Source organism: Medicago sativa, chromosome 2, assembly GCF_051527215.1.
Source record: "Medicago sativa cultivar Bolivia chromosome 2, Bolivia_mono, whole genome shotgun sequence".
NCBI lineage: Eukaryota > Viridiplantae > Streptophyta > Magnoliopsida > Fabales > Fabaceae > Medicago > Medicago sativa.
The window spans coordinates 68,242,289-68,263,999 of record NC_140750.1 but is presented as its reverse complement, the minus strand read 5'-3'; the positions used below and the strand labels follow the sequence as shown (position 1 = coordinate 68,263,999).

Below are 21,711 nucleotides of genomic sequence, written 5' to 3'. Positions count from 1 at the left end.
ATTTTTTAAAAACTAATATCTAAATTGTTCAATGTCAAAATCATATTTATTTTAATCTATAACAAACGAACCTTTAATTTTTATAAATTATTTATTGGCTTAATGGTAGTTTTGGCCCCATAAGTATCAGGAAGTTGCGATTTTGACCCCCTAACAAAATAAAATACAATCCATCCCCTAAGTACTACCCATTTTGCAGTTTTGACCCATGTCAATTTTGATCAATTCAACGCTGACGAGGACGCCACGTGTGTAAATTTTTTTTAAAATAAATTAAAATGTCACGTGTGTAATACTTTAACTAAAAAAATTTAAAATAAAATAAACAAATTATAAAAAAATAAAAATAATTATTTTTTTCGATATTTTTTAAATTAAAAAATAAAAAATAATAATAAATCACACACGTGGCGTCCACGTCAGCGTTGAATTGGTCAAAATTGACTTTGGGGCGAAAACTACAAAGAGGGCAGTACTTAGGGGGCTGAATTGTATTTTATTTTGTTAGAGGACCAAAATCGCAAGTTCCTGATACTTTGGGGAACAAAACTGCTATTAAGCTTTATTTATTAAAAAAAATGAGATAAATATTTTTTTTAAGGGAATTGTGATGAATAAGAATAATATATATTTTTTTTTTTTGCTAATAGATGAATTAAATTGTTTAAATCTCCCTAGGAAAAGAAAAATTGTAATATGACAAGAACCCTAAAATTGATTCTAGTGTAACAGCCGCTTAACTTCATTCATTCATCCTCCTCTACTTTAACTACAGCTACTCTTGTTCTTCTTCTTCTAAAACAGTGAGAACATTCAATACAAATTTTATGAAGCGGCGCTATTGATAACAGAGAAATTTGGTGGAAATATGGCTTCAAGAAAGCTTCTTCGTGATTTCTTACTTTCACATCGATCTCTTATTCTTCCTCAACAACAGGTTCGTTCATCTTTTTCTTCTTCTTCCCTTTCATTATTTATTTATTATTATTTTTATTTATTTTTATTGTTATTATTATTGTAGGGTGTGAAGACGATACGTAGATACGGTGTGTTCAATGAGTTCTCTAACAAAGTTAAAGATGAAACTGTTAAGTATGTTTTCATTTCATTACTTTCACCCCCTTTGTCAATTTTCTAAGTTCTTATTATCAAATTATTACATTTAAGTTGTTATATAAATTGCTTATGCTATTAGCTGCAAATTAAGCTATTTATCCAAACAGGGCCTTAGTGGAGAATTCATTTTTACATGTTTGCTTACTCTTGAAGCTAGAATTTGAAGCTTTTGATTATTGAATTATTGATTTTTACATTCACTACCACTATCAATTTTATTAAATGAATTCAATCAAAATCAATTTTTTGTAACCGCAGAGCCAAACACACAGTTAGGTTCTTATAGCATGGTTAGTAAATTGTCTGATATTGGTATAGGGATCAAATGAACTTATTAACCCATGTAACTTTGAAGACAGAGTATTTTAATTTATCTATGTAAAATTTTATGAACCACATACATACACTCTTGGGTTTTGTTGTATCAAGGGACAATGTTGTTAATAGCAGATAGTACAAAATAATGGTGTGTTCAAATTATGCTACGCTAGAGGGCTATAGCGTCAGAGTAACCACTATTTGTCAACTATATTTAATTTAACTAGTAAGTGGTTATTCTAGACAATTCGGTAACATTAAGTAGAACCAAAACATCCTACTGAAAACTAAACCAGTAAAAATCTCAAGTTTTGGTGTAGAAAGTATTCTATGATCTTAACTTATATTCTCACACTAGGTGTGATCCCGTGGTACATTCAGGGATTCAATTTATGGCAATGTTGTCAATCACAAAAATAGCGGTATGTTCAAATTCTGCTATGCAACAGTGTGTTATAGCTGATATTTGACATTATTTTGTACTAAACAGTGTATTACGGAATAATAGTGATTTGTTCAAATTCTGCTATCCTGTTATAGCCGTTATTGGACTGGTGGGAATTAATTTGGATTTATTAGTTAAGATTTCTATTGTAATAAGTTAGGTCTTAATAACTTTAGATTTAAATAATGTTTTGTGCAAGGGTTTGGTCAATGCCCCCCATGTTTCTTCTTTGAATTCTTTTTCCTCTTTTCAATAAAATTTTGGTGTAGTGCAGATTATGGATGCTGGCTGTGGTGCCAACGTTGAGCAAAAAATATATAGAAATATATACTTGAGATACTTTCTGAAACAACTTGGATTTTTAATATACACGATAGGAAGTGATATTGTTCCTTATTCTTATGTGTGTATGTTATCAATTAATTTTTTTCTTGAAATTTCCTACTCGGTGTTTATTAGGACAACAGGGATGTTACATATATACAGGGAAACCCTTTAGTTGAGTTACAAGACTATGTATTTAAATCACCGTCCTGAGACAAATGAAAGAATAGATCCAACCTTTCATGCTAGGACATAAAAAGCTTGTTCTGTAGTGTTGATTATCTCCTAGCTTTTCTTTCCTCCCCCTCATAGATTTTGTCGCCTGCTCTGTTTAATTCTTGTTGTTGGTGGTTGTAGAAACCCAGAATTCCAAAAGTCTGTGAAGGAACTGAAGGAAAAAGCAGAAGAACTGAAAGGGGTAAAAGAAGGTCTGAAAGAAAAGTAAGTCTTGTTTTGTGGCGACTGTAATGTAACATTAAACATTTGAAGTTATTCATTGATAGGCTGAGACATACCATTGTATGTCAAGGCTAGCCCGACACTTAAAAGGAGTGCCTGAGATGGTTGATTGGCGAATGCAGAACGAAGCAGACAACTGAGCAGCTGTACAAACAATTTGATGGCGTGTGGAAAGAAGCTGAAGCTGCCGCAAAGAAGGTATAGTAAAAATCAAATCAAAGGTTATCATCACTCAAAATTGGTAATTGGAATTATTTGTATTTTTTTCTTTTCTGAAGCACTGTAATCTTGTTGGAAAGTTGCTAGATAAACAAGTTTGAGGTATACACAAAGCACATTGGATAGCATGCGATTATGTACTTGTGCAAAAAAAAGTCTTCTAACATGACCTATTATTGAAGACCGATTTTCTGAATCATGAATCGTATCTCATTATTAATCTTAAGATACATAATCAATAAAAGTAGCACAACATTTTTAAGTAAAAATAAGTGACATAAAAAACTGTAAGCTGATATATCATATATAAATCTCACTATAATTCAAGATTAAAGTCATAAAATCTAATGTTGAAAGAAAAGTGGCTGGCTATACAAAGTTGACATAAAGAAATAGTTGGCTACATTAAGTTGAGGTTGTGACCATATTCTAAGATTTGTTTCGATTGGATTAAGTTTGTTTTCAAATTGAGTAGCACTTGTTTGTATTGTAAGATTCTAATAACACATGTATTCCTTTGGTTGCTATTTATTTGTGTGCTTCTTTGTTTGTTTGAGTGGCTAAAGCTTTTGATTCTTCTATATTTCCTTGTTATTGAACTTTTGGTTGGGAACTCAGTATCTCTTAATCTATTGTGAATAACTTGACACGTTTCTTGGAATTTGATTAGTAATTATATCTTTTGCAGGTTTCTCACAATGTTAAAGAGAAAATTTCAGCTGCAACTGAGGAGGTATGATTTACAAATCTTCCAGCAAAATGCGATCCACAATTGATGGCTTACTGATATTCCTCATTTTAAATTAGGTGAAAGTTGGGATAGGAAAGCAGGACTCTTCAGGATCAACTGATTCTTCAACAAAACAGGATGCTGATGCAAAGCAAGGAAGGCAGACATCACCCGAGGAAGAGAAAAACCAGGAATCTGCTTCTGGCAATGCTTCAGAGTCATTGTTTGGCAAATTTAAGTCAACCTTTTCGTCACCAAAAGTTTCTACTTCCTTCCAAAAATTAAAGGATGCAAAAATTGTGGACATGACCAAGAAAGGTTATGACATACTAAAGGAGGAACTAAGTGGCAACACACCTAAGAGACAGCCTGTTCGTTCCACTCCTAGCGGCGAAACAAGTACAAAAACTGATCTTGTTGTTATGCCCTCTAACCAATCTTGGTGGAGTAAGAAGTTTGATGAGATCAGGGATAAGGTAACCGTGTTACACGTCTTACGTAATTGGATTGCCTACAATATCTCTCCCTTAAGATATCTTCTCCACCTTTTCATTTAGGTGAAAAGCCATCCTGCATCCAAGCGTTTCTTTAAATATACTGACCCAGTGAAGACAAAGAGCCAGGAGGTATGTTCTACTCCTGATGTTTTTATTCTTCTATAACAATTCTTTCTTCTACGTGCATTTTGTTCTATATTATGTATTCTGCATGTTATCTCAGACCTCTTAAAAAATGTTGGTGTTGGTCATGGATAGAGAAAATTAATTTTTCATCTAACTTTTGAATCACCTTTTATTGGTTTGGTATTTTACATTTTTAATGAAATTGGCAGATGGTAGATGACTTGTGGGATAGAATTGAAACAAGTGACAACCCCATTATTAACAAAATACAGGAGTATGTCTCTCAGTTTCTCTTGTTCATAGAATTACCAAGTCACTAATTATTGTAAATATGTTTCGTGCAATATTTGTCTGGTTATCATCTAAATATCTGTAGATACATCTTCGGTACTTTGAGATATAACTTCAAAAATTTGGCTCAAAGTGTTTTGAACAGCCTTATTCTTCATTATGTTGTGTGTTGATTGGTGTACCTACTCTTTGTACATTAGTGAGGATGAAGATATTCACGGTCCACTTGATGGTGGTTGTGGTTTTCTTGAATTGGTAATATAAATGATGCATTAGATATCATTAGCATTAGAAAGTAAATAGGAAAGCTACTGGTAATGAGAATATCAATGATTAGCATTAGAAAGGAAATCGGAAGCAATCGAATTGAGTCGATACTTTGTGACATTCTTAAATCAGTCATGGAAAAAACTCATTTGTGACATGTTTAGGAAGAAAAGAATATATTTTGATACAGAAGAAAGAATATATTTTGATACAGAAGAGAAAGATATTGTCTACTTTTTTGTTATGATTGCTATCTTTTTGTGAATAGGGGTTATCATCTACTAATATTGTTGTATATTTATATAAAATATAAATGTCTCTTCACAAATATTATATATTATAAAATCATACCTGTATTCAATGCTGATGTATGTATTCGGATCATATCAACTATATGGCTTCATCGATGCTGATTCACTAAACTTATTTTACAGCATCAATGATACCATTTTTCAAGAGACAGATGCTGCACTTGCACATAAGGAAATACATCAACGGGATCCGTAGGTTCTCACTCCTTTTGTTTTTGTCTTAGTTTTACATTTTATTATTATTATTACTTGCTAACATCATTTTCTTTTAATTTGATCACATGAATCAGTAAATTTTCCTTACCAGAATTTGCGGCAGAAGTGCAGGAGGCAATAAAACCAGTGCTTAATGCTTACATCAAGGTTAGTGATATAGGACCCAGAAAAGGAATAGAAAAACTGAATTGTATTGATATTTAAGTTAACTCAACCAGAGAAGTAATTAGTGTTACAGAGTAGTTTTAAGGAAACTTAAATGAAAACTATAGCATCTACACTTTATTTTCAGGATCAGGTATATGTACCTTTATTTTCCCAATCAGGTTTCTAAACGATATCAAACCTGTATCCAAAAAGCTTAGCACAGCCCAGTTATATTGATCCGTGGCTGTAACTGATTGTTTTAAGCTCTTCCAATTCGTACAAACTGACTTTTCGGCATATCATGTACGACATCTAGTGTTGAATCGCCAATGCCACAACCATAAACTCTTCATTACAAGCACATTTAGCTATATTTTCTCCAAGTCCAATAGGCTACAGGTTTGCCATTGTGTCAAAAGGACACCCAACCCCTGCCCCGACTTTCAATGGTGAACTCCTAAATGAAAACTGGAAAAGCTAGGACTGGAGCAACAGTAATCATCCCTTTGAGAAATTCAAAAGCCTCTTGTGCCCTTGAATCCATGTGAACCCCTCCTCTGTGAGCTCGATTAATGGCTTAGCTATCTTGCCAGAGTCTTGGGAATTTTCCTGTAATATATCATGTTACAATTTGGTGAAAAAGATTTGAGTGAAAAAGAACGGAAACATTGTTACCTAATATAGCCCTCAAGAGGAAAAAATTGCCTTATGATGATCGTTAGATGTGGGGTCCATTAGCATGAACTGATATTTTGTAGATTTACATTTCATAAATTTAAAAAGTCAAGTGGTTTGGTTCTGGATAAGTTTGTTAATGATGTGGAAGTTTTTAAAAGTCCTACCTATGTCACTTGTTAAATGCAAAACCTGATATCAAGGAAGGAGGAAGTACTAATAATAATTTTGCATTAAATTTATTTATTTTGTTTATGAATTGGCTTTTACTTGTAAACATATAGGGAGATGTTGAAACACTGAAGAAGTACTGCTCGCCTCAGCTGATTGAACGCTGTAAAGCAGAGCATGGTGCTTATAAAAGTCATGGTATCTTCTTTGATAACAAGGTGAGATTATTATTTTTTCTCAACTTTCTTGGTGCTTTCCTTTCAATTACATATTGTCTTTTAACAGGTTAATACTTGATAGTACCATATAGCATATATAACACATAAAACTGTTTTCCAGAACCAAGATTTGATAGTTACATTTTTAACTTTGAATTTTCCATGTACAGATCCTGCATGTATCCGACGCGGATGTAAGAGAAGCCAAGATGTTGGAATCATCTCCAGTCATTATTGTAGTGGTATTATAAATTATTACTTCCAGATGTTCATTCTTAGCTTGCAAGACTTATTCTTATGCGCAGCAGAAGTAAAACTTATCCTGATGGTTTTGCTTAATGAATTTTCAGTTTCAAACACAGCAAATCTATTGTGTACGTGATAGGAATGGGGAAATTACAGAAGGTGGCAAGGTAAATGCTGTATTTTTAACTGTTCATATTATGAATTTTGAGGTGTGAAAATGCTTTTTATTGTGTGCAAATATCAAAATCTGTAAAATTAAGATATAATTTTTGACATCCTTGTTCAAATATTTAAAATCATCAAATGTCATGTGGCTTTGCAAATTTTGTCATCTTTTCCCTTAATCTTCCGTAAAATAGAAGGCACGCATCAAGTACACCGAACCATTTGGCCCTCATCACAACACACTGCTGCCTGCTCTCGTTTTTATTGCTTTAGCTTTGAATTTTTGTTCGTAGTTTTTCTTGATCATGCCGGCCGTGTCAGTCGGTTTGAAGAGTACTTGTTTTGTGGTGTCAATGTATAAGACTATAAGTTTATGAGGGAGACCTTGGCACATCGGTAACATTGTTGCCTTGTGACCTGGAGGTCACGGGTCCAAATCTTAGAAAAGAGTTTCTCCGCTTTGTGTATATCTACCCTCCTCAGACCCCGCATGTTTAGAGTCTCGTGCACTCCAATATACAATATCACACGCAACATGATTCGGGGCTTATGTTATATGTAGTTTCGTGTAGTGATTATAACCTTTTGCATGTCTGAGTAACAAATTATGTTTTTTTTTTTTTTTTTTTTTTAAACTAGGATACAATCCACACAGTATTTTATCTATGGGCTTTACAACAAATGGAAGATGGAGATCATGGAGAGGATGCTATTTACTATACGTGGAAATTGAGAGAGATGCAGCAGCAAGGCATACAAGCTCTCATTTAGTTTTCCCCCCTTTTCCCGTTTTAGGGATTTGTATAATTGAGCTTTTGCTACACACATGTATTTCATTTTTTGGGGCAAATTTTTTTTACATCTAGCTGACATCCATTTTTAAATTATCATTATTTTTACTAAAATGTTATTAAAAAAGTAACATGACGGTATGAATTCATTTTTGTACAAGATGAGCTAGCTTGATGCATGGTAAATTATGCTCTAGCTTTGTCCCATAAATGGCAAAAAGATAAAATGGAGGATGGCCTCTTTTTCACAATATGGTCTTTGCATTTAACCATTAACAATAAATTCAAAAAATTACAAAGGCTTAACTTCCTATTAGTCTTCCAAATATTGTAATTGTTTTGTCTTATTTTTTAAGGGTTTTTGATTCCTCAATATTCAACCCAATTATTGAATATATAACCATGATAACAAAAAGATAGTTTTTCTTTTGGTACAAACAAAAAGATAGTTATTTTTTATTTAAGAAGAAAAACTAATGTCGAATATAATCGTCTCTTTTGTTAATCAAAAAAGTAAAATAGTTCCTTTCAATACCAATATAAAACATGAGCAAGTCTGAACACAAATACAAATAAAAAGTATTTGGACACACTCACATAAATAGAGAAAAACAAATAAGAAAGAATATATAGTCAACATCATTCAATTATATTCTCTTTTAAAATTTTTCATTAATGTGTGTGTGCCTAAACATTTTTTATTTGTGATTATGATCAAGTAAGTATTTCTCTGTGCAAACCACACATAGGGATGGGAATAGGTCAGGTCAGGCCGGCCTATAGGGGCCTACGGTCTAGCCTACAACAGTTCAGGTCAGGCTTTTTTTTTCTTAAATAGAGAAAGTCTAGGCTTTTTTTTAAAGCATATTTAGCTTAAAAGGCCAGGCCACAGGCCTCTCAAAAAGCCTATTAGGCCGACCTATTTAAGTAATATGAATAATATTATTTATTATTATTTTATATTTTGTACTTTGAATTAAAATATAAATTTGTAAACTTTTTCAATAATTTAAGCTTTATTAGTATACATTAATTTTTTGCATATATAAATGTACTATTATAAACTAGAATAAAAATATGATACAATATATAGTCGAATTCATTAAAACCTTGTGTTGATTATCAAAAGAGAGTTTAATCTAATTGAACTATTAGTTCGTTAGTTCCTTTAAACTTAGATCACATTGCTTACTTAAAGATGTTCATAAGATATAGGCTTTTAAACAGGTTAACATGCCGTATCAGGCGTTCAGAATGACAGGCTCAGGCCTAAAAAGTAAGCCGCAGACCAGACTTAAGCTTTAAAAAAATATGGCAGGTCAAGCTTAGGCCTTACAAAGCCTAACTCGGCCTAGCCTATTCCCATCCCCAGCAACACATATCCTTATAGTGTCAACGCAACAAATCCTGTGGTCTTCGTGTTCTCCAAGTCTTCACATGCTTATTCCACGTTGAAGGTCTATAAATAGGGTGTGACTTGTCAAAAATAGGTACACATTCATTATAAGATTTCTCCTCAAAACTCGTTGAATCTCTCTGACCCAAAGATCATCGTGTCGTGTCTTTGCGCCTCAAAGAAAACTAACATATCCACGTTGAAGGTTTATAAATAGGGTGTACATCATCAAAAATAGGTACGCACTTTCATTATTAGATTTCTTCTCAAAGCTCAATGAATCTCTCTGACCCTAATCCCAATAGAGAATTCATTTTTTTTTTTGTTGATATGAAATTAATTAAAGTCAAAGTCAACAATTTAAATTCTCTTAAGAACTACTCCTTCCATCCTAAAATGTAAGAAAAAAATTATTTTTTTTTCCAAAAATGTAAGTAAAAAAGACAAATTTGTATCCCATTTAATCTTGTTTTAAAAAAAACATTTTCAAAGAAAAACTTTTGTTTATTCTCATGAAATTAAATGTAAATCACATTCAATTTTCTCTCTTTTCCATTTTCTCCATAACCAATAGCCAATGTAAATTGTTTTTAAATCTTCCTATAAAACTTATTCAAAAAAAAAAAAACACAAAAACCTATACTCCAAACTCTTACGTTTTAATTCTCTTAATAAGTGTGATTTGAATTTTTTTTTTCTTCATAATATTTGGGGCGGATGGAGTATTCTATTTACAACATTCATTGTTGTGAATTGATTCATAGTCCATATTAAAACGTATTGAAAACCCACACAGACCGACTTAGCCCTTATTCCTCCTCAAATCCAAACCTTTTTTTTCACCATGTAGCCTTGTTAGATGGTGGTACGATGGGTTTCTTGCTTCACACCACCGGTGCCCCCTTTTTTTGTTGTCTCTCCTTCTTTCCAGATTAGTTTTGTTCCGTCAGATCCGTGTTTTGGTGTTTCTTCTCATTGGATCTTGTGGTTTAGCCGACGTTTGCTCTTGTCTAGTTCAGGGCAGCGACGCTAGGTGGTGGTGTCGTCGTTTGTTTCCCCGGTTTTGGTTTTTGTTGTCCGGTCCCACCAACAATGTTCCTTGTTGTAGGTTTCGTTACTGATTGCTTTTACCTCTCCTTCCTGTGCGATTAAACCTCCTTCGTTGAGCTCTCTCTGTGTTGCCTGGCCGTCGCAAGGTTCGTGGTGGGGTGTGGGTGGTTTGTGCGGTGGTCGTTGTAACACCCACTTTGATATTTAATTATTTTTATTAAGTTAGAATCTATTTATGTGATTTATTTATATATATGAGGTGTTAGTATTTTATTATGTAGCATTATTCTATTATTTATTAGAATATGAGAATTATTAGTGTAAGTAGAATTGGAGGTTAGAATAGAAAGAAGAATAAGTTATTGGGCCTAAATAGATTTAGGAAGAGTGATTGGTGTTATAAATAAGGAAGCTTAGGTTAGAAAGAGTTTTTACGTTAAACCGCTTTTTGGAGAAAGAGGAGAAAAAGGGAGAAGAATCAAGAGAAGAGGAGAAGACAAGGAGAGCTGCGATTTTCATTGATTAAGGTAAGGGTGAGACTATCTTACACTAATATTAAGTTTGTAAATCATGGGATTACATCTAACATGTTTGGAGATTAGTTTTGAGAGATTGAAGAATTAGGGTTTTGAGTGAGATTGAATATTAATTGATGAAAAGTTATTAGATTGATGTAGAGACTGTAAATAGACCTTAGATAATCCCTATGATGATTATCAGAAGTAGTTTTGAAGTTAAAACCATGCGATTAGATGAGATGTCGGTGAGTTTAAGAATTAGGGTTTTGAGGTTGTTATTGATTGTTGATAGTATAGAAGTTTATGAAAACTATGTATAGATGATTTACAGTTCATAGATTAATCCTATAACAATGTTCTAATCAGTATTTTGGATTTGGGTAGATGAATTCAGGATTTTTGTATGAAATATTGATGTTAAGCATTCTTGCAAATAAGTGACTAAGTGAGGTTTTGGAAAACGATTTTTTTTGAATGGTTTAAACTTGAATTTTTCTATAGAATATGATAGAGCTTAGTGTCAGGAGCACGTAGGCGAAAACGGCATCAAAAACGGATTAACGGTTTAGGTTTTACGCACGAAAACGTGAAAGGTAGAAAATTTGATGTTGTTTGTCGAACTATGAACGTGCCACGATGGTACCTCAACGTGCCACGATTGAGTGTTGACTTAGACTATTTTTTGACCTATTTTTATGTCTTTAAAGGGTTCCTAAGATGTATAGTAAGGCCCAAATCAATAACCTTAAATGAGAGGGATTGTAATTAAGGGATATAGGAGTAGTTTCTTTTGCCATGATGAGATATTGATATATATGCACTATATGTATTGTTATGGTGTTTATGTTGAAGTGATTCATTCTTCAATGATGACATGATATATAAGACTGTCATATGCTGCCTATGTTGCTGTTTTGTTGTTATAGAATCTTAGTGAACTTGTATAAGTCGGTCTAAGTTGTAAAGATTTGAGAAGTTGTCCATAATAATGGAATTATAAGAGATGTTCATGAAGTTGTCTAAGTTGTAGGAAGTTGAGTCCATTGCCTACTCATTCAAAGTTGGGGGCTTGATGCCCTGGAATGCTTAGTCATTCACACGATTGGTGAGGGCTTGATGCCCTGGAGCTTTTGCTCACTTTTGTTGGGGGCTTGATGCCCTGAAGAGCCTATTTAAGCTCATATATGTTGGGGGCTTGATGCCCTGTATTGGTACCACATGCATTTGCATCATTAAGATGTCTAAGATAATTTAAGATGATTTAAGATGTTAAGATATCAAGTTGTCAAGTTGTTAAGATGTTAGGATGTCAAGTTGTTAAGATGTTAATATGTCAAGTTGATGAGTTATTAATGAAGTGCTATGATGAACGATTACAATGTTTAAGATGATGAATGATTATGATGTTTATGTTGATTGTGATATGATGTTATGTGATTTATGATAAGATGTTATGTAAATTATGATATGATGATATGTGATGTTTAATGAATATAATTATGATGATACATGATGACGTTGTGTTTGTACTTAGGATGCTATAAGATGATGTTTATGATTAGGATGACATGTGAATATGATTATGATTGTTTATGATTGTGATGACATATATTGCTAATATGAATTGATGACTAACTATGTATTTGAATATAATTGTTGAATTATATGGAGCTTAAGTTATTAAATGTAATTAATGAGTTACCTGCTTAATATTATTGTTTGAGAAATCTCACCCCTTCTGCTTGAAAATGTTGCCCTTCGTATGGGTAATTTGCAGGTGATCAAGAATATGCGTGGTCGTGAGTGGACTCCTCACTATGTGTCCTTAGATGCTCTGATACGTAACAGGATGGGAATTATGCTACTGTTTTCTGTTCCTTACGTACTGCTTTTGAATTTTCATGAAATAAATGATGAACAAAGACTTTATGAGATTTCATGATGAGGCCTGCGTGCCAAGACTTTTTATGTTGATTGAACCAATTCCGCTCTGATTTTTATTTAAGAAATTTTTATGTTGGGAAAACGGGGTGTTACAGTCTTTGGTTGTCTGCTCCAGGTTGCCGTTGGCTTGGTTTGGTGACAGACTCTTCACGATGGTTTTGTTTTCTCTGCCAGTTGTGTTGTGTTTCGTCGGTTGCCATTTGTTTACTGCCGACGGGTTTTTGTTTGGGTGGGTCTCCGACATCTGTTGTTTTTGTTGTTTTGTTTGTTCAAGGATTCAGTGGATTTAGACTGGTGACCTTTTGCGGTGGTTGTGATACAAAAACCCGTAAGGGTATAGTTGTGATTTAAAAGCCCGAAAGGGTTTGGTTACTTTAAACTGAAAGGGTCTGGTTATTGACGTATTGGACTTATCCCTTGATATGAGCTCTTACACGTTGCTTGCTCGAAAGAGCTTTTCATGCTTGTTGTTGATCAGGGAGCTGTTGGCACTTGGATTTTGCACCGTGTTGGCGTTCGGTCCATTCACCATTCTTAATCTCTAATTGTTCTCTGCAGATGTTCATTTTTCATTCTTTTTTGTAACATGATTTCGCGCCCGTATGCAGGTTCGCTGGGTTGCACTTGTGATCTGTGAATTTTTGTTCGAATATATTATAGTAGATTCACTTGGACTGATTTATCACGATGTATTCCTATTTGGATTATTCCTAAGTAAAGTCTAATGTCCCTCCAGCCTTTGTACTTTGTATATTTTTATTTTTATTTATTATATTTTTTATTTTGCCTAAAAAAAATTGATTCATAGTCTGTTTGAAACAATTAACAAGAGACGAATTTTAGGAAACCTATCCGACCTTAATTTTATTTTTGAAAGATCCTATCAGACCTGACATGTTTTAACAATGAAAAAAAGATAATGACATAATTAATTTATACTTAATTTTACATTAAAAAATTAAGTTTAAGTATTAGATAAATCACACACAATTAAATTTCGCCGTTTATCATGAATTAAACATGACTCTTAAAGTCATGCATTTCAATTACAAACAACAACAACAATTATATGTACAAACCACAAGTATATCTTGCAAAAAAATAATTCATATCTCATTTATTCTTCATGTATTATATATAACTTTTTAAGTCATGAATGTCATGTGAAAATGATTATTATATATTAGTAACATTAATTGATTGTAAATTTTAACCCTTATTAGATTTGTGTATTATGTATTTATTATCTATCAAATAACCAATTCTTTTTATCAATGGATTTGACTCCTATTTAGAGTGTGAAGTGAGCAATATCATACATTAATTAACAAATTAAAGTTAGATCATATTACATAAATTATGAGTTTGTTATAATAACAACCCTTAATTTTCGCACTTTACACTTTAACCAATTTAGATGATTCATGCCCTTAATAACTAATAGCATAAGATTTTCGACGTTGTATTATTTTATGAACAAATTATAGATTACATCATCACCACTTTAAAATTAAACGGGAAACATCAACAATGCTAATTATTTACTTGGTCTATTATTTATCTCCGTATATTCTTTTGTATTTTTTTCTTCACACGTATGTAAGATAAAAGACAATTTTAAAAATGCACGAGTATGAAAAAAATTGTTACCCTATTTTTTTTTTTTTTGAGCAAAAAATTGTTACGCTATAACGCTTAACATATACTATTATCGCATAAACAAAACATATACTATTATGAAAAATCTAGCATCCCTCTAAATATTTATATATTTTCTTCTGAATTCCTTATCTTTAATAAAATATTTATTATTATTATTTTTGAAATAAAAATATTTATTATTTTTAGATATTTTTCGTTTTGCTTCTTGATAAATTTTATTAAATTATTTCTTTGATTATAAAATTATTTTTTTTTGAACAAACTAAAATGAGATATATATTTTATACTTTATGTATACTCAATATATAATAGATATATCTATATTTGTATGTTCATATTTATTTATTTAGTTATGTATAGTATATTTTTTAAAATTGACATACTACTAACAAATTATGGTGCTTCTTTATGTATGGAGACAGTCGTCCACAACGATCGTGTTTAAGGCCACTACTAAATCTAATGATAAATCTTCAGATTTTAATTCAAATGAAGAAACTTTTATGTCTGGTAGATGTGTTTTTGGTACTTGCATTGATTTGTTGCAGCTCATGGATAGTTTGGAACAACTCAAGCTGCAAGCAGATAAACATTAAGGAAGTTCGACCACACAGTGTCGTATGAATTTGGAGATGTAGGAGATGGGATCACTCTCAATACAAAGGCGTTTCAGAATGACATTTTCTACCTAAATTCATATGCCGACAAAGGTGGAGCCAAACTTTTTGTCCCTGCTGGCCGGTGGTTAACTGGTAGTTTTGATCTCATCAGCCATCTCACTTTGTGGTTGGACAAAGATGCAGTAATTCTTGGATCAATGAACTCTGGGATTGGCCAGGTGTGGATCCTCTACCGTCATATACTAGGGGAAGCAGGGGAAGGGAGTTACCGGGTGAACAACATAGAAGCCTCGTTTATGGGCGCAATTTAACTGATGTCATCATAACAGGTAACAATGTAACTATAGATGGGCAAGGGAGTATCTGGTGGAATAAATTTCGAACAAAACACCCGACCATAGACGCCCCATTTAATCGAATTGACGAATTCAACAGACGTTCTCATTTTAAATGTAACCTTCTTGAATTTACCATTTTGGACTATCCATCCTATATATTGCAGCCATGTCATAGTTCAGAGTGTACAATCTTGCTCCTTTGGTTCACCAAATACAGATGGGATTGATCCAAATTCCTCTGATAATGTATGCATTGAAGACTGTTATATAAGCACGGGCTATGATCTAATTTCCATAAAAAAATGGATGGGATGAATAAGATATTTACATTTTTGATTCAAAAAGTGCAATTAGAATAAAGACTTCTCTTGGTAGGGGTGGTTATGTTTAAAATGTCTATATCTCTAATATGACCTTGGTTAATGTAAATATTGCTATTAGGTTCACTGCTTTATATGGAGAGCATCCAGATCCAGATGACTCGTATATCCCAGATGCTCTACCTGTGATAAAAAGGATTACTAAGGTGACAACTTTGTTGATATTTGATATTTGTCTAAGAAGTTGAATGGTGTTGCTGATCCGTTGTTGTCAAAGTGATAGCAATGGATGATTGTTTATTGTAAGGTGTCAGTTTAGTGTGCAGGACTAATATAAATTATCATTGACTATTGTTATTTAGTGATGAATAATGACTATTGTTATTTAGTGATGAACAAGGAATTTAACTATCCAAAAAAAATGACAAATCTTCATCTTCAAATTGACGTCAATGCGAACATATTGATCAAAAAATAAGAGTAGGAAGTAGATAGAATACGCTAATTAATATATGATTACTATAGGATCATGTATATGGAGAAATGATTCTTAAGAGAAAATGAAATTATAATCACTTTGTTATTATTTTTTAGACAATAATGACTTTTTTTATTAAAAGATTTAAATTTTTATCACTTTAATTTATATCTATTCAAACATTAGAATTTTTTTTTGAACGAAAACATTTGAATTTATTTATCATCCTTTTCATTCACTTTAGTAAAATTTGTTTTTTTTTTCCTCCTTAAAATTCATTGAGTCCATTGATATCCTAAAAAATTCAAAAAGTGCTTTAAAAACTTTAAAATATGTAATATAAATCAATTAAATATAATTCATGTGTATCCATATGGTAAAAAGTACTTTAAATTCTACAAAGTCAATATACAACACCATAAAGTCTTTTAAAATCCAAAGAACTTTTTTGTTTGTTTGTTAAAATAGTCATTTAAAATCTCAATCTAATACACCCACCATATAGGTTCAAACCTTATTGAAGGAGAAATGTCAACTTAACAACTAATTAATACCATTTCCCCCTAAAAAACTAATTAATACTCCCTCCGTCCCTGAATGTAAGCTCCCTTTGTATTTTTCACATTTCTTAAAAAAAATTGTCATATAATTAATGTGTCTGTTTTGTGTTTTAATATTACCAAATTGTCCTTTGTTTTTATGTGTATTAAATTTGACTTTTTATATTTCAAAACAAGTTAGTAGTATTAATTAGGGATATGTTTAGGAAAAAAATAATAAATGCATCTAGTAATTTGAAAAGGGGTTTACATTTAGGGACAAAAATAAAGTCAAATGAATGCTTAGATATAGGGACGGAGGGAGTACCATTTTAAACCCCAAAAAAAGATTGAGCTCTTTAATAAAAAGTATCGTGTAAACGAAAATCCAAAACATAATATTAGTAGTTCTTTTGTCCACCGAAAAGTTGTTAATTTTATAAGATTTCATATTTCTTATAAAATAAAAATATAAATATGCGATGGTTGAGAGTAGGAGAGAGAGCGCGCGACCTGCAATTTTCCGGCAACCACCAAGCCGTTATTCTTCGCCGGTTGTGCGTTCGAACGGGGGGGAAGGGCCATATGCCGGGGAGGCAGAAACGGGGAGGGAACAAGGGGAATGGGTCTGGGTGAGAAACAGGAGAAGGAAAGCATTGGGACCGGAACAGGACGGACGGAACGGACAGCGGCAGGGCAACGGACATGGAGGCAAGGTCTATTCACCGGAGCGTCTGGAATTCCAGCACAGCAGGGATTATTACCGCAGCAGGTCTGTCAGCAGAGAAAGGTTGCGTGTTGCACCATCTAGGGTTAGGATATTCCATGAATCTGATCGCGGACGGTCTCTGACACATCGTTATGGACGTCCATTTTCATGCTCTCGGGAAGGTAAGGTTCGGTACAAGCCTGGTATTCAAGTCAGTAATGCAGCAGCACAGGTTTTTAAGGAAGATCATGGCAAAGCTTTCAGTAACGAGTACGGGAATGAAAATAAGAGCATGAACGGGACTTCACATGGAAACAACAGTAATGCTATTCAGGTATCAGCTGTGTTTTATATTACAAATTTTCCAAATCGTCTTTTGTATGTGGATTTGAAGAAAGGCTTGGAGGTGTGTGGTATTTTATCGGATGTCTATCTTTCCCGTTTTCGCAATGCTCGTGGACAACGTTTTGGCTTTGCAAAATTTTTGAAGGTACGTGACGTGGAAAAATTGAAAAAAGCTCTTAATAATGTATTCTTTTGGGATCTTAGGCTGTTTGCAAATGTGGCAAAGTTTGATAGATTTGATGATGTAGACGGAGGTAGAGATGGAGGTGTGAAGTATGACGTAGGTAGGAGGAACGAGGGAGAAAAAAATAGGGGAAATAAGGAAGGAAAAAAATCGAGGGAGTTGGAAGAGAAAGTGGATGAGAGAGGGGATAGTAGGAAGTTGGTGTTAGAAAAGGTGAAGGTGGCAGCCATCCGGAGTGAGTTAGAGAGGGAGAGGGAGAAGGTTTGTAAGGTGGGGGATGTTGAATGTGGTGGAAGGAAGGAGATGAAGACGGCGAAGGAGGAAGATAACAAGTTGAAGGTGGAAGAGGTGAAGGAGGAGGGGAGGCCGAAGGTTAGTGAAGGGGAAGGAAATGAATCCATATGTGGTAATATTGCTTCAGATGCGGCTCGAGAATATTTACCGTTTCATGATGATGTATTTTGGGCAAGCAAGAGTATTTTGGCCAAAATTAAGGATGGTATGTGTTTATCTGTTATACAACAATCTTTGTTAGATGCTGGCTTTGTGGATTTCAAGTTAATATCCTTGGGAGGGGATAATGTTTTATTACATCCGTGTGTGGAAGGTGATGTTACAGAAGTATTTAATTCAGCAGCAGGGTTATTGGGTAATTTTCTATGTGACTTCCGACCTTGGACGAAGGACACTAATGTGCAGTATGAGAGGGGTGCGTCGGTCAGATGTTATGGGGTGCCACTACATGCATGGAATGACATTTTTTCCTAGAATTGGCTTCAACTCGAGGAAGACTACTCAAAATAGATGATGTTACTGTGAATATGGACAAAATGGATTTTGCTCGTTTCTTGATAGCTACTTCTGAATTGAAAGAATTAAATTATGTTGCTCATTTTTTGATTGAGGGGAGATTGTACCCTATTCGTTTTATTGAAGATTTAGAGTTTGGGTTTGCTGAAGATGCATGTTTAGTTGAGTTTCAAGATGACAACAAATCACAATGTTCAGCCCCAGGTTGTATGCCACAAGATGAGCCTTTAATTGATACTCTTGTTCATCAAATACAAGAGGATTTTGTTAAACATTCTAATGAAGATAAAGGTGCAGCTGAACCCGATACCATTCAGTCAAATCAAAGAAAGGTGGAGCAAGGTGTTGTTAAGGAAATTTCGGTTTCTTCTCCCATTAATCACAAGGCCGAGAGTGCACCAGTGAAGGGTGAGGAAGGGATTATCAAAGGGGTTAAGAATAAGTGCGTTTCTAAAAGACACAAGGTGGCACCGTCGGTAACTGGATTGAAAAAAATTGCAAGACTTTCAGAAGCCGACAGAAATATGTTGATCAGGTCTTTGAAAAAAGCTAAAAGTGTAAAAAAAAAATCAGTGAAGGGTAAATCTTCTAAATCCTCTTCCAATATTTCTTCTTCCAAGAAAAATGTGGTTTCCTTGTCAGCGGGATCAGGTCCTTCAGGTAAAACTAAAGATTGGGAGAACTGGGAGATACTTCATGGGAATGCAAAGGTAGTGGAGGAAGATATTTTAGAGGTGGGAGAAAGTATTGGTGTTCGGTGTAGTAACAGTTTTCAGGTTCTATCTAGGGGGGGTGTTCGTGGAGGGTCAGAAGGAAGTGGGGAGGGGAGGGTGAAGGGGGTGAGGAAGGTGAGGGTGGTTTAGGGGGTTTCGGAGCCGTGTGGAGGGTTGTGGGGTGTTGGCGGTTTTTATGAAGATATTATCTGTTAATATTAGGGGGTTAGGGGCGCCAGAGAAGAGGAGGGAGATTAATAGGTTGGTTGTTGAGAGGAAGCCGGCAGTGTTATGTATACAAGAATCAAAGTTGGAGGTTGTTGATGAGTTCTTGTGTCGCTCTTTGTGGGGGTCGGCCCCTATGGCATTTTCTTTTAAACCTTCTGTGGTGTGTCTGGTGGTATTATTACAGTGTGGGATCCTTGTGTGTTGGATGTTTGGTTGACGGTAAATATTGCAAATTGCTTGATGATCAAAGGGACGTTTATTAAAAATACTGAAGTGTTTTGTTTGGCAAATATTTATGCTCCTTGTGATAATAGGGGGCGACAGGTTTTGTTTGACGCTGTCTCTAATTTGATTCAGTTACACGATGATGTTGTTTGGTGTGTGCTTGGTGATTTTAATGCCGTTCGATCTACTGCAGAAAGAAGAGGCCGAACTGAATATACCTTTGATGCTGACTATGCTCCTTTTAATCAGTTCATTGACGGTAATTTTCTCATTGATTTACCTTTATGTGGGTACAATTTTACCTGGTATAGGGGAGATGGTGTATCGATGAGTCGTTTAGATCGGTTTTTATTATCAGAATCTTGGACAGCTTTATTTCCTAATTGTATTCAAGTTGCTCTTCCTAGAGGATTGTCGGACCATTGTCCTATTCTGTTAACCATTGATGAGGAAAATTGGGGACCTAAACCTCTTCGAATGCTCAAATGTTGGGCGGATATTCCGGGGTATGGTGACTTTGTTAAAGAAAGTTGGCAGTCGATTCATGTGCAAGGCTGGAGTGGTTTTAGTCTGAAAGAAAAACTCAAAAAATTGAAAGAAAGGTTGCGGAGTTGGCACTTGACTCATACTCTTAACATTGATAGTAAGATTCAAGGTGCGAAGGTTAGGATGGCCGCTTTGGATGCTATTGGTGAGAGTAACTCCTTGAGTGATGAGGAATTGAATGAAATTCACATGCTTTCGGCTGACATCAAGGCTTTTTCGAAACTTCAAGCTAGCATGCAGTGGCAGAAATCAAGGGTAGACTGGTTGAAGGAGGGCGACGCAAATTCTATGTTTTTTCATGGTATCATGTCTTCCAGAAGGAGGATGAATTCAATTATTTCTTTGGTGTCCGATGGTGTTACTATTGAAGGTGTGGAACCTGTGCACCATTTGATATTTCAACATTTTCAAAACCACTTCAAGAGGAACATTCAGCCGCGGCCAGATATAGGGGGATTGATCTTCAAATCTTTGTCAGTATCGGATGGGGCAGATCTCATCAAACCCTTTTTGTTGGAAGAAATTAAAGCAGCAGTGTGGGACTGTGATAGTTATAAATGTCCCGGCCCAGATGGTATTAATTTGGGTTTTTTCAAGGACTTTTGGGAGATTTTGAAGATTGATTTATTGAATTTTTTTGCGGAATTTTATCACCATGGTAAGTTAACTAAAGGTCTTAATTCCACTTTTATAGCTTTGATTCCAAAGGTTGAAAGCCCTCAACGGGTTGCTGAGTTTCGTCCTATAGCTTTGGTGAGTAGTGTTTATAAAATTTTATCCAAAGTATTGGCCAATCGCTTGAGAAATGTGGTGGGGAATGTTGTGTCGACTTCTCAGTCTGCTTTTATAAAGGGTAGACAGATTCTGGATGGGATTCTGATAGCAAATGAATTAGTAGATGATGCGAAGTGTCATAATAAAGAGTTACTTATGTTCAAGGTGGATTTTGAAAAAGCGTATGATTCCGTGGATTGGAGATACTTAGATGAGGTGATGGCCAAAATGAACTTTCCGTATTTGTGGCGCTCTTGGATTATGGAGTGTGTTACAACGGCTACAGCATCAGTGTTAGTTAATGGCTGCCCGACTGATGAGTTTCATTTTGAGAGAGGCCTCCGTCATGGGGATCCACTTTCTCCTTTTTTGTTCCTGTTAGCTGCTGAAGGTCTTAATTTGATGATGTCAGCGGTTGTTACTAATGGTTTGTTTACGCCTTATAATGTTGGGGCAATGTTCGGGCAATGAAGGCTGTTCTCTTGTTATTTGAAACTGTTTCAGGCCTGAAAGTTAATTTCCACAAAAGTATGTTGTTCGGAGTGAATATCAATGAGTCTTGGCTTTATGAGGCAGCGGT

General features: G+C 34.3%; 1 protein-coding gene and 2 pseudogenes across 1 annotated transcript; all 3 read left to right on the top strand.

Moving 5' to 3' along the window:
• The first annotated feature begins 693 nt into the window (after positions 1-693).
• On the top strand, positions 694-7,983 carry TIM44-2 (translocase inner membrane subunit 44-2). Its single transcript, XM_085746008.1, has 14 exons — positions 694-937; positions 1,022-1,092; positions 2,561-2,644; positions 2,785-2,860; positions 3,570-3,614; positions 3,689-4,087; positions 4,169-4,237; positions 4,444-4,508; positions 5,227-5,295; positions 5,394-5,466; positions 6,426-6,530; positions 6,701-6,772; positions 6,881-6,943; positions 7,581-7,983. Exons 1-14 carry the CDS (start codon positions 869-871, stop codon positions 7,710-7,712), a joined length of 1,392 nt encoding a protein of 463 aa, XP_085602134.1. The 5' UTR covers positions 694-868; the 3' UTR covers positions 7,713-7,983.
• Positions 7,984-14,697: 6,714 nt separating this feature from the next.
• LOC146950044 (putative polygalacturonase pseudogene) lies at positions 14,698-15,828 on the top strand (annotated as a pseudogene).
• Positions 15,829-17,079: 1,251 nt separating this feature from the next.
• Positions 17,080-21,602, top strand: LOC146950043 (uncharacterized; annotated as a pseudogene).
• Positions 21,603-21,711: the final 109 nt, after the last annotated feature.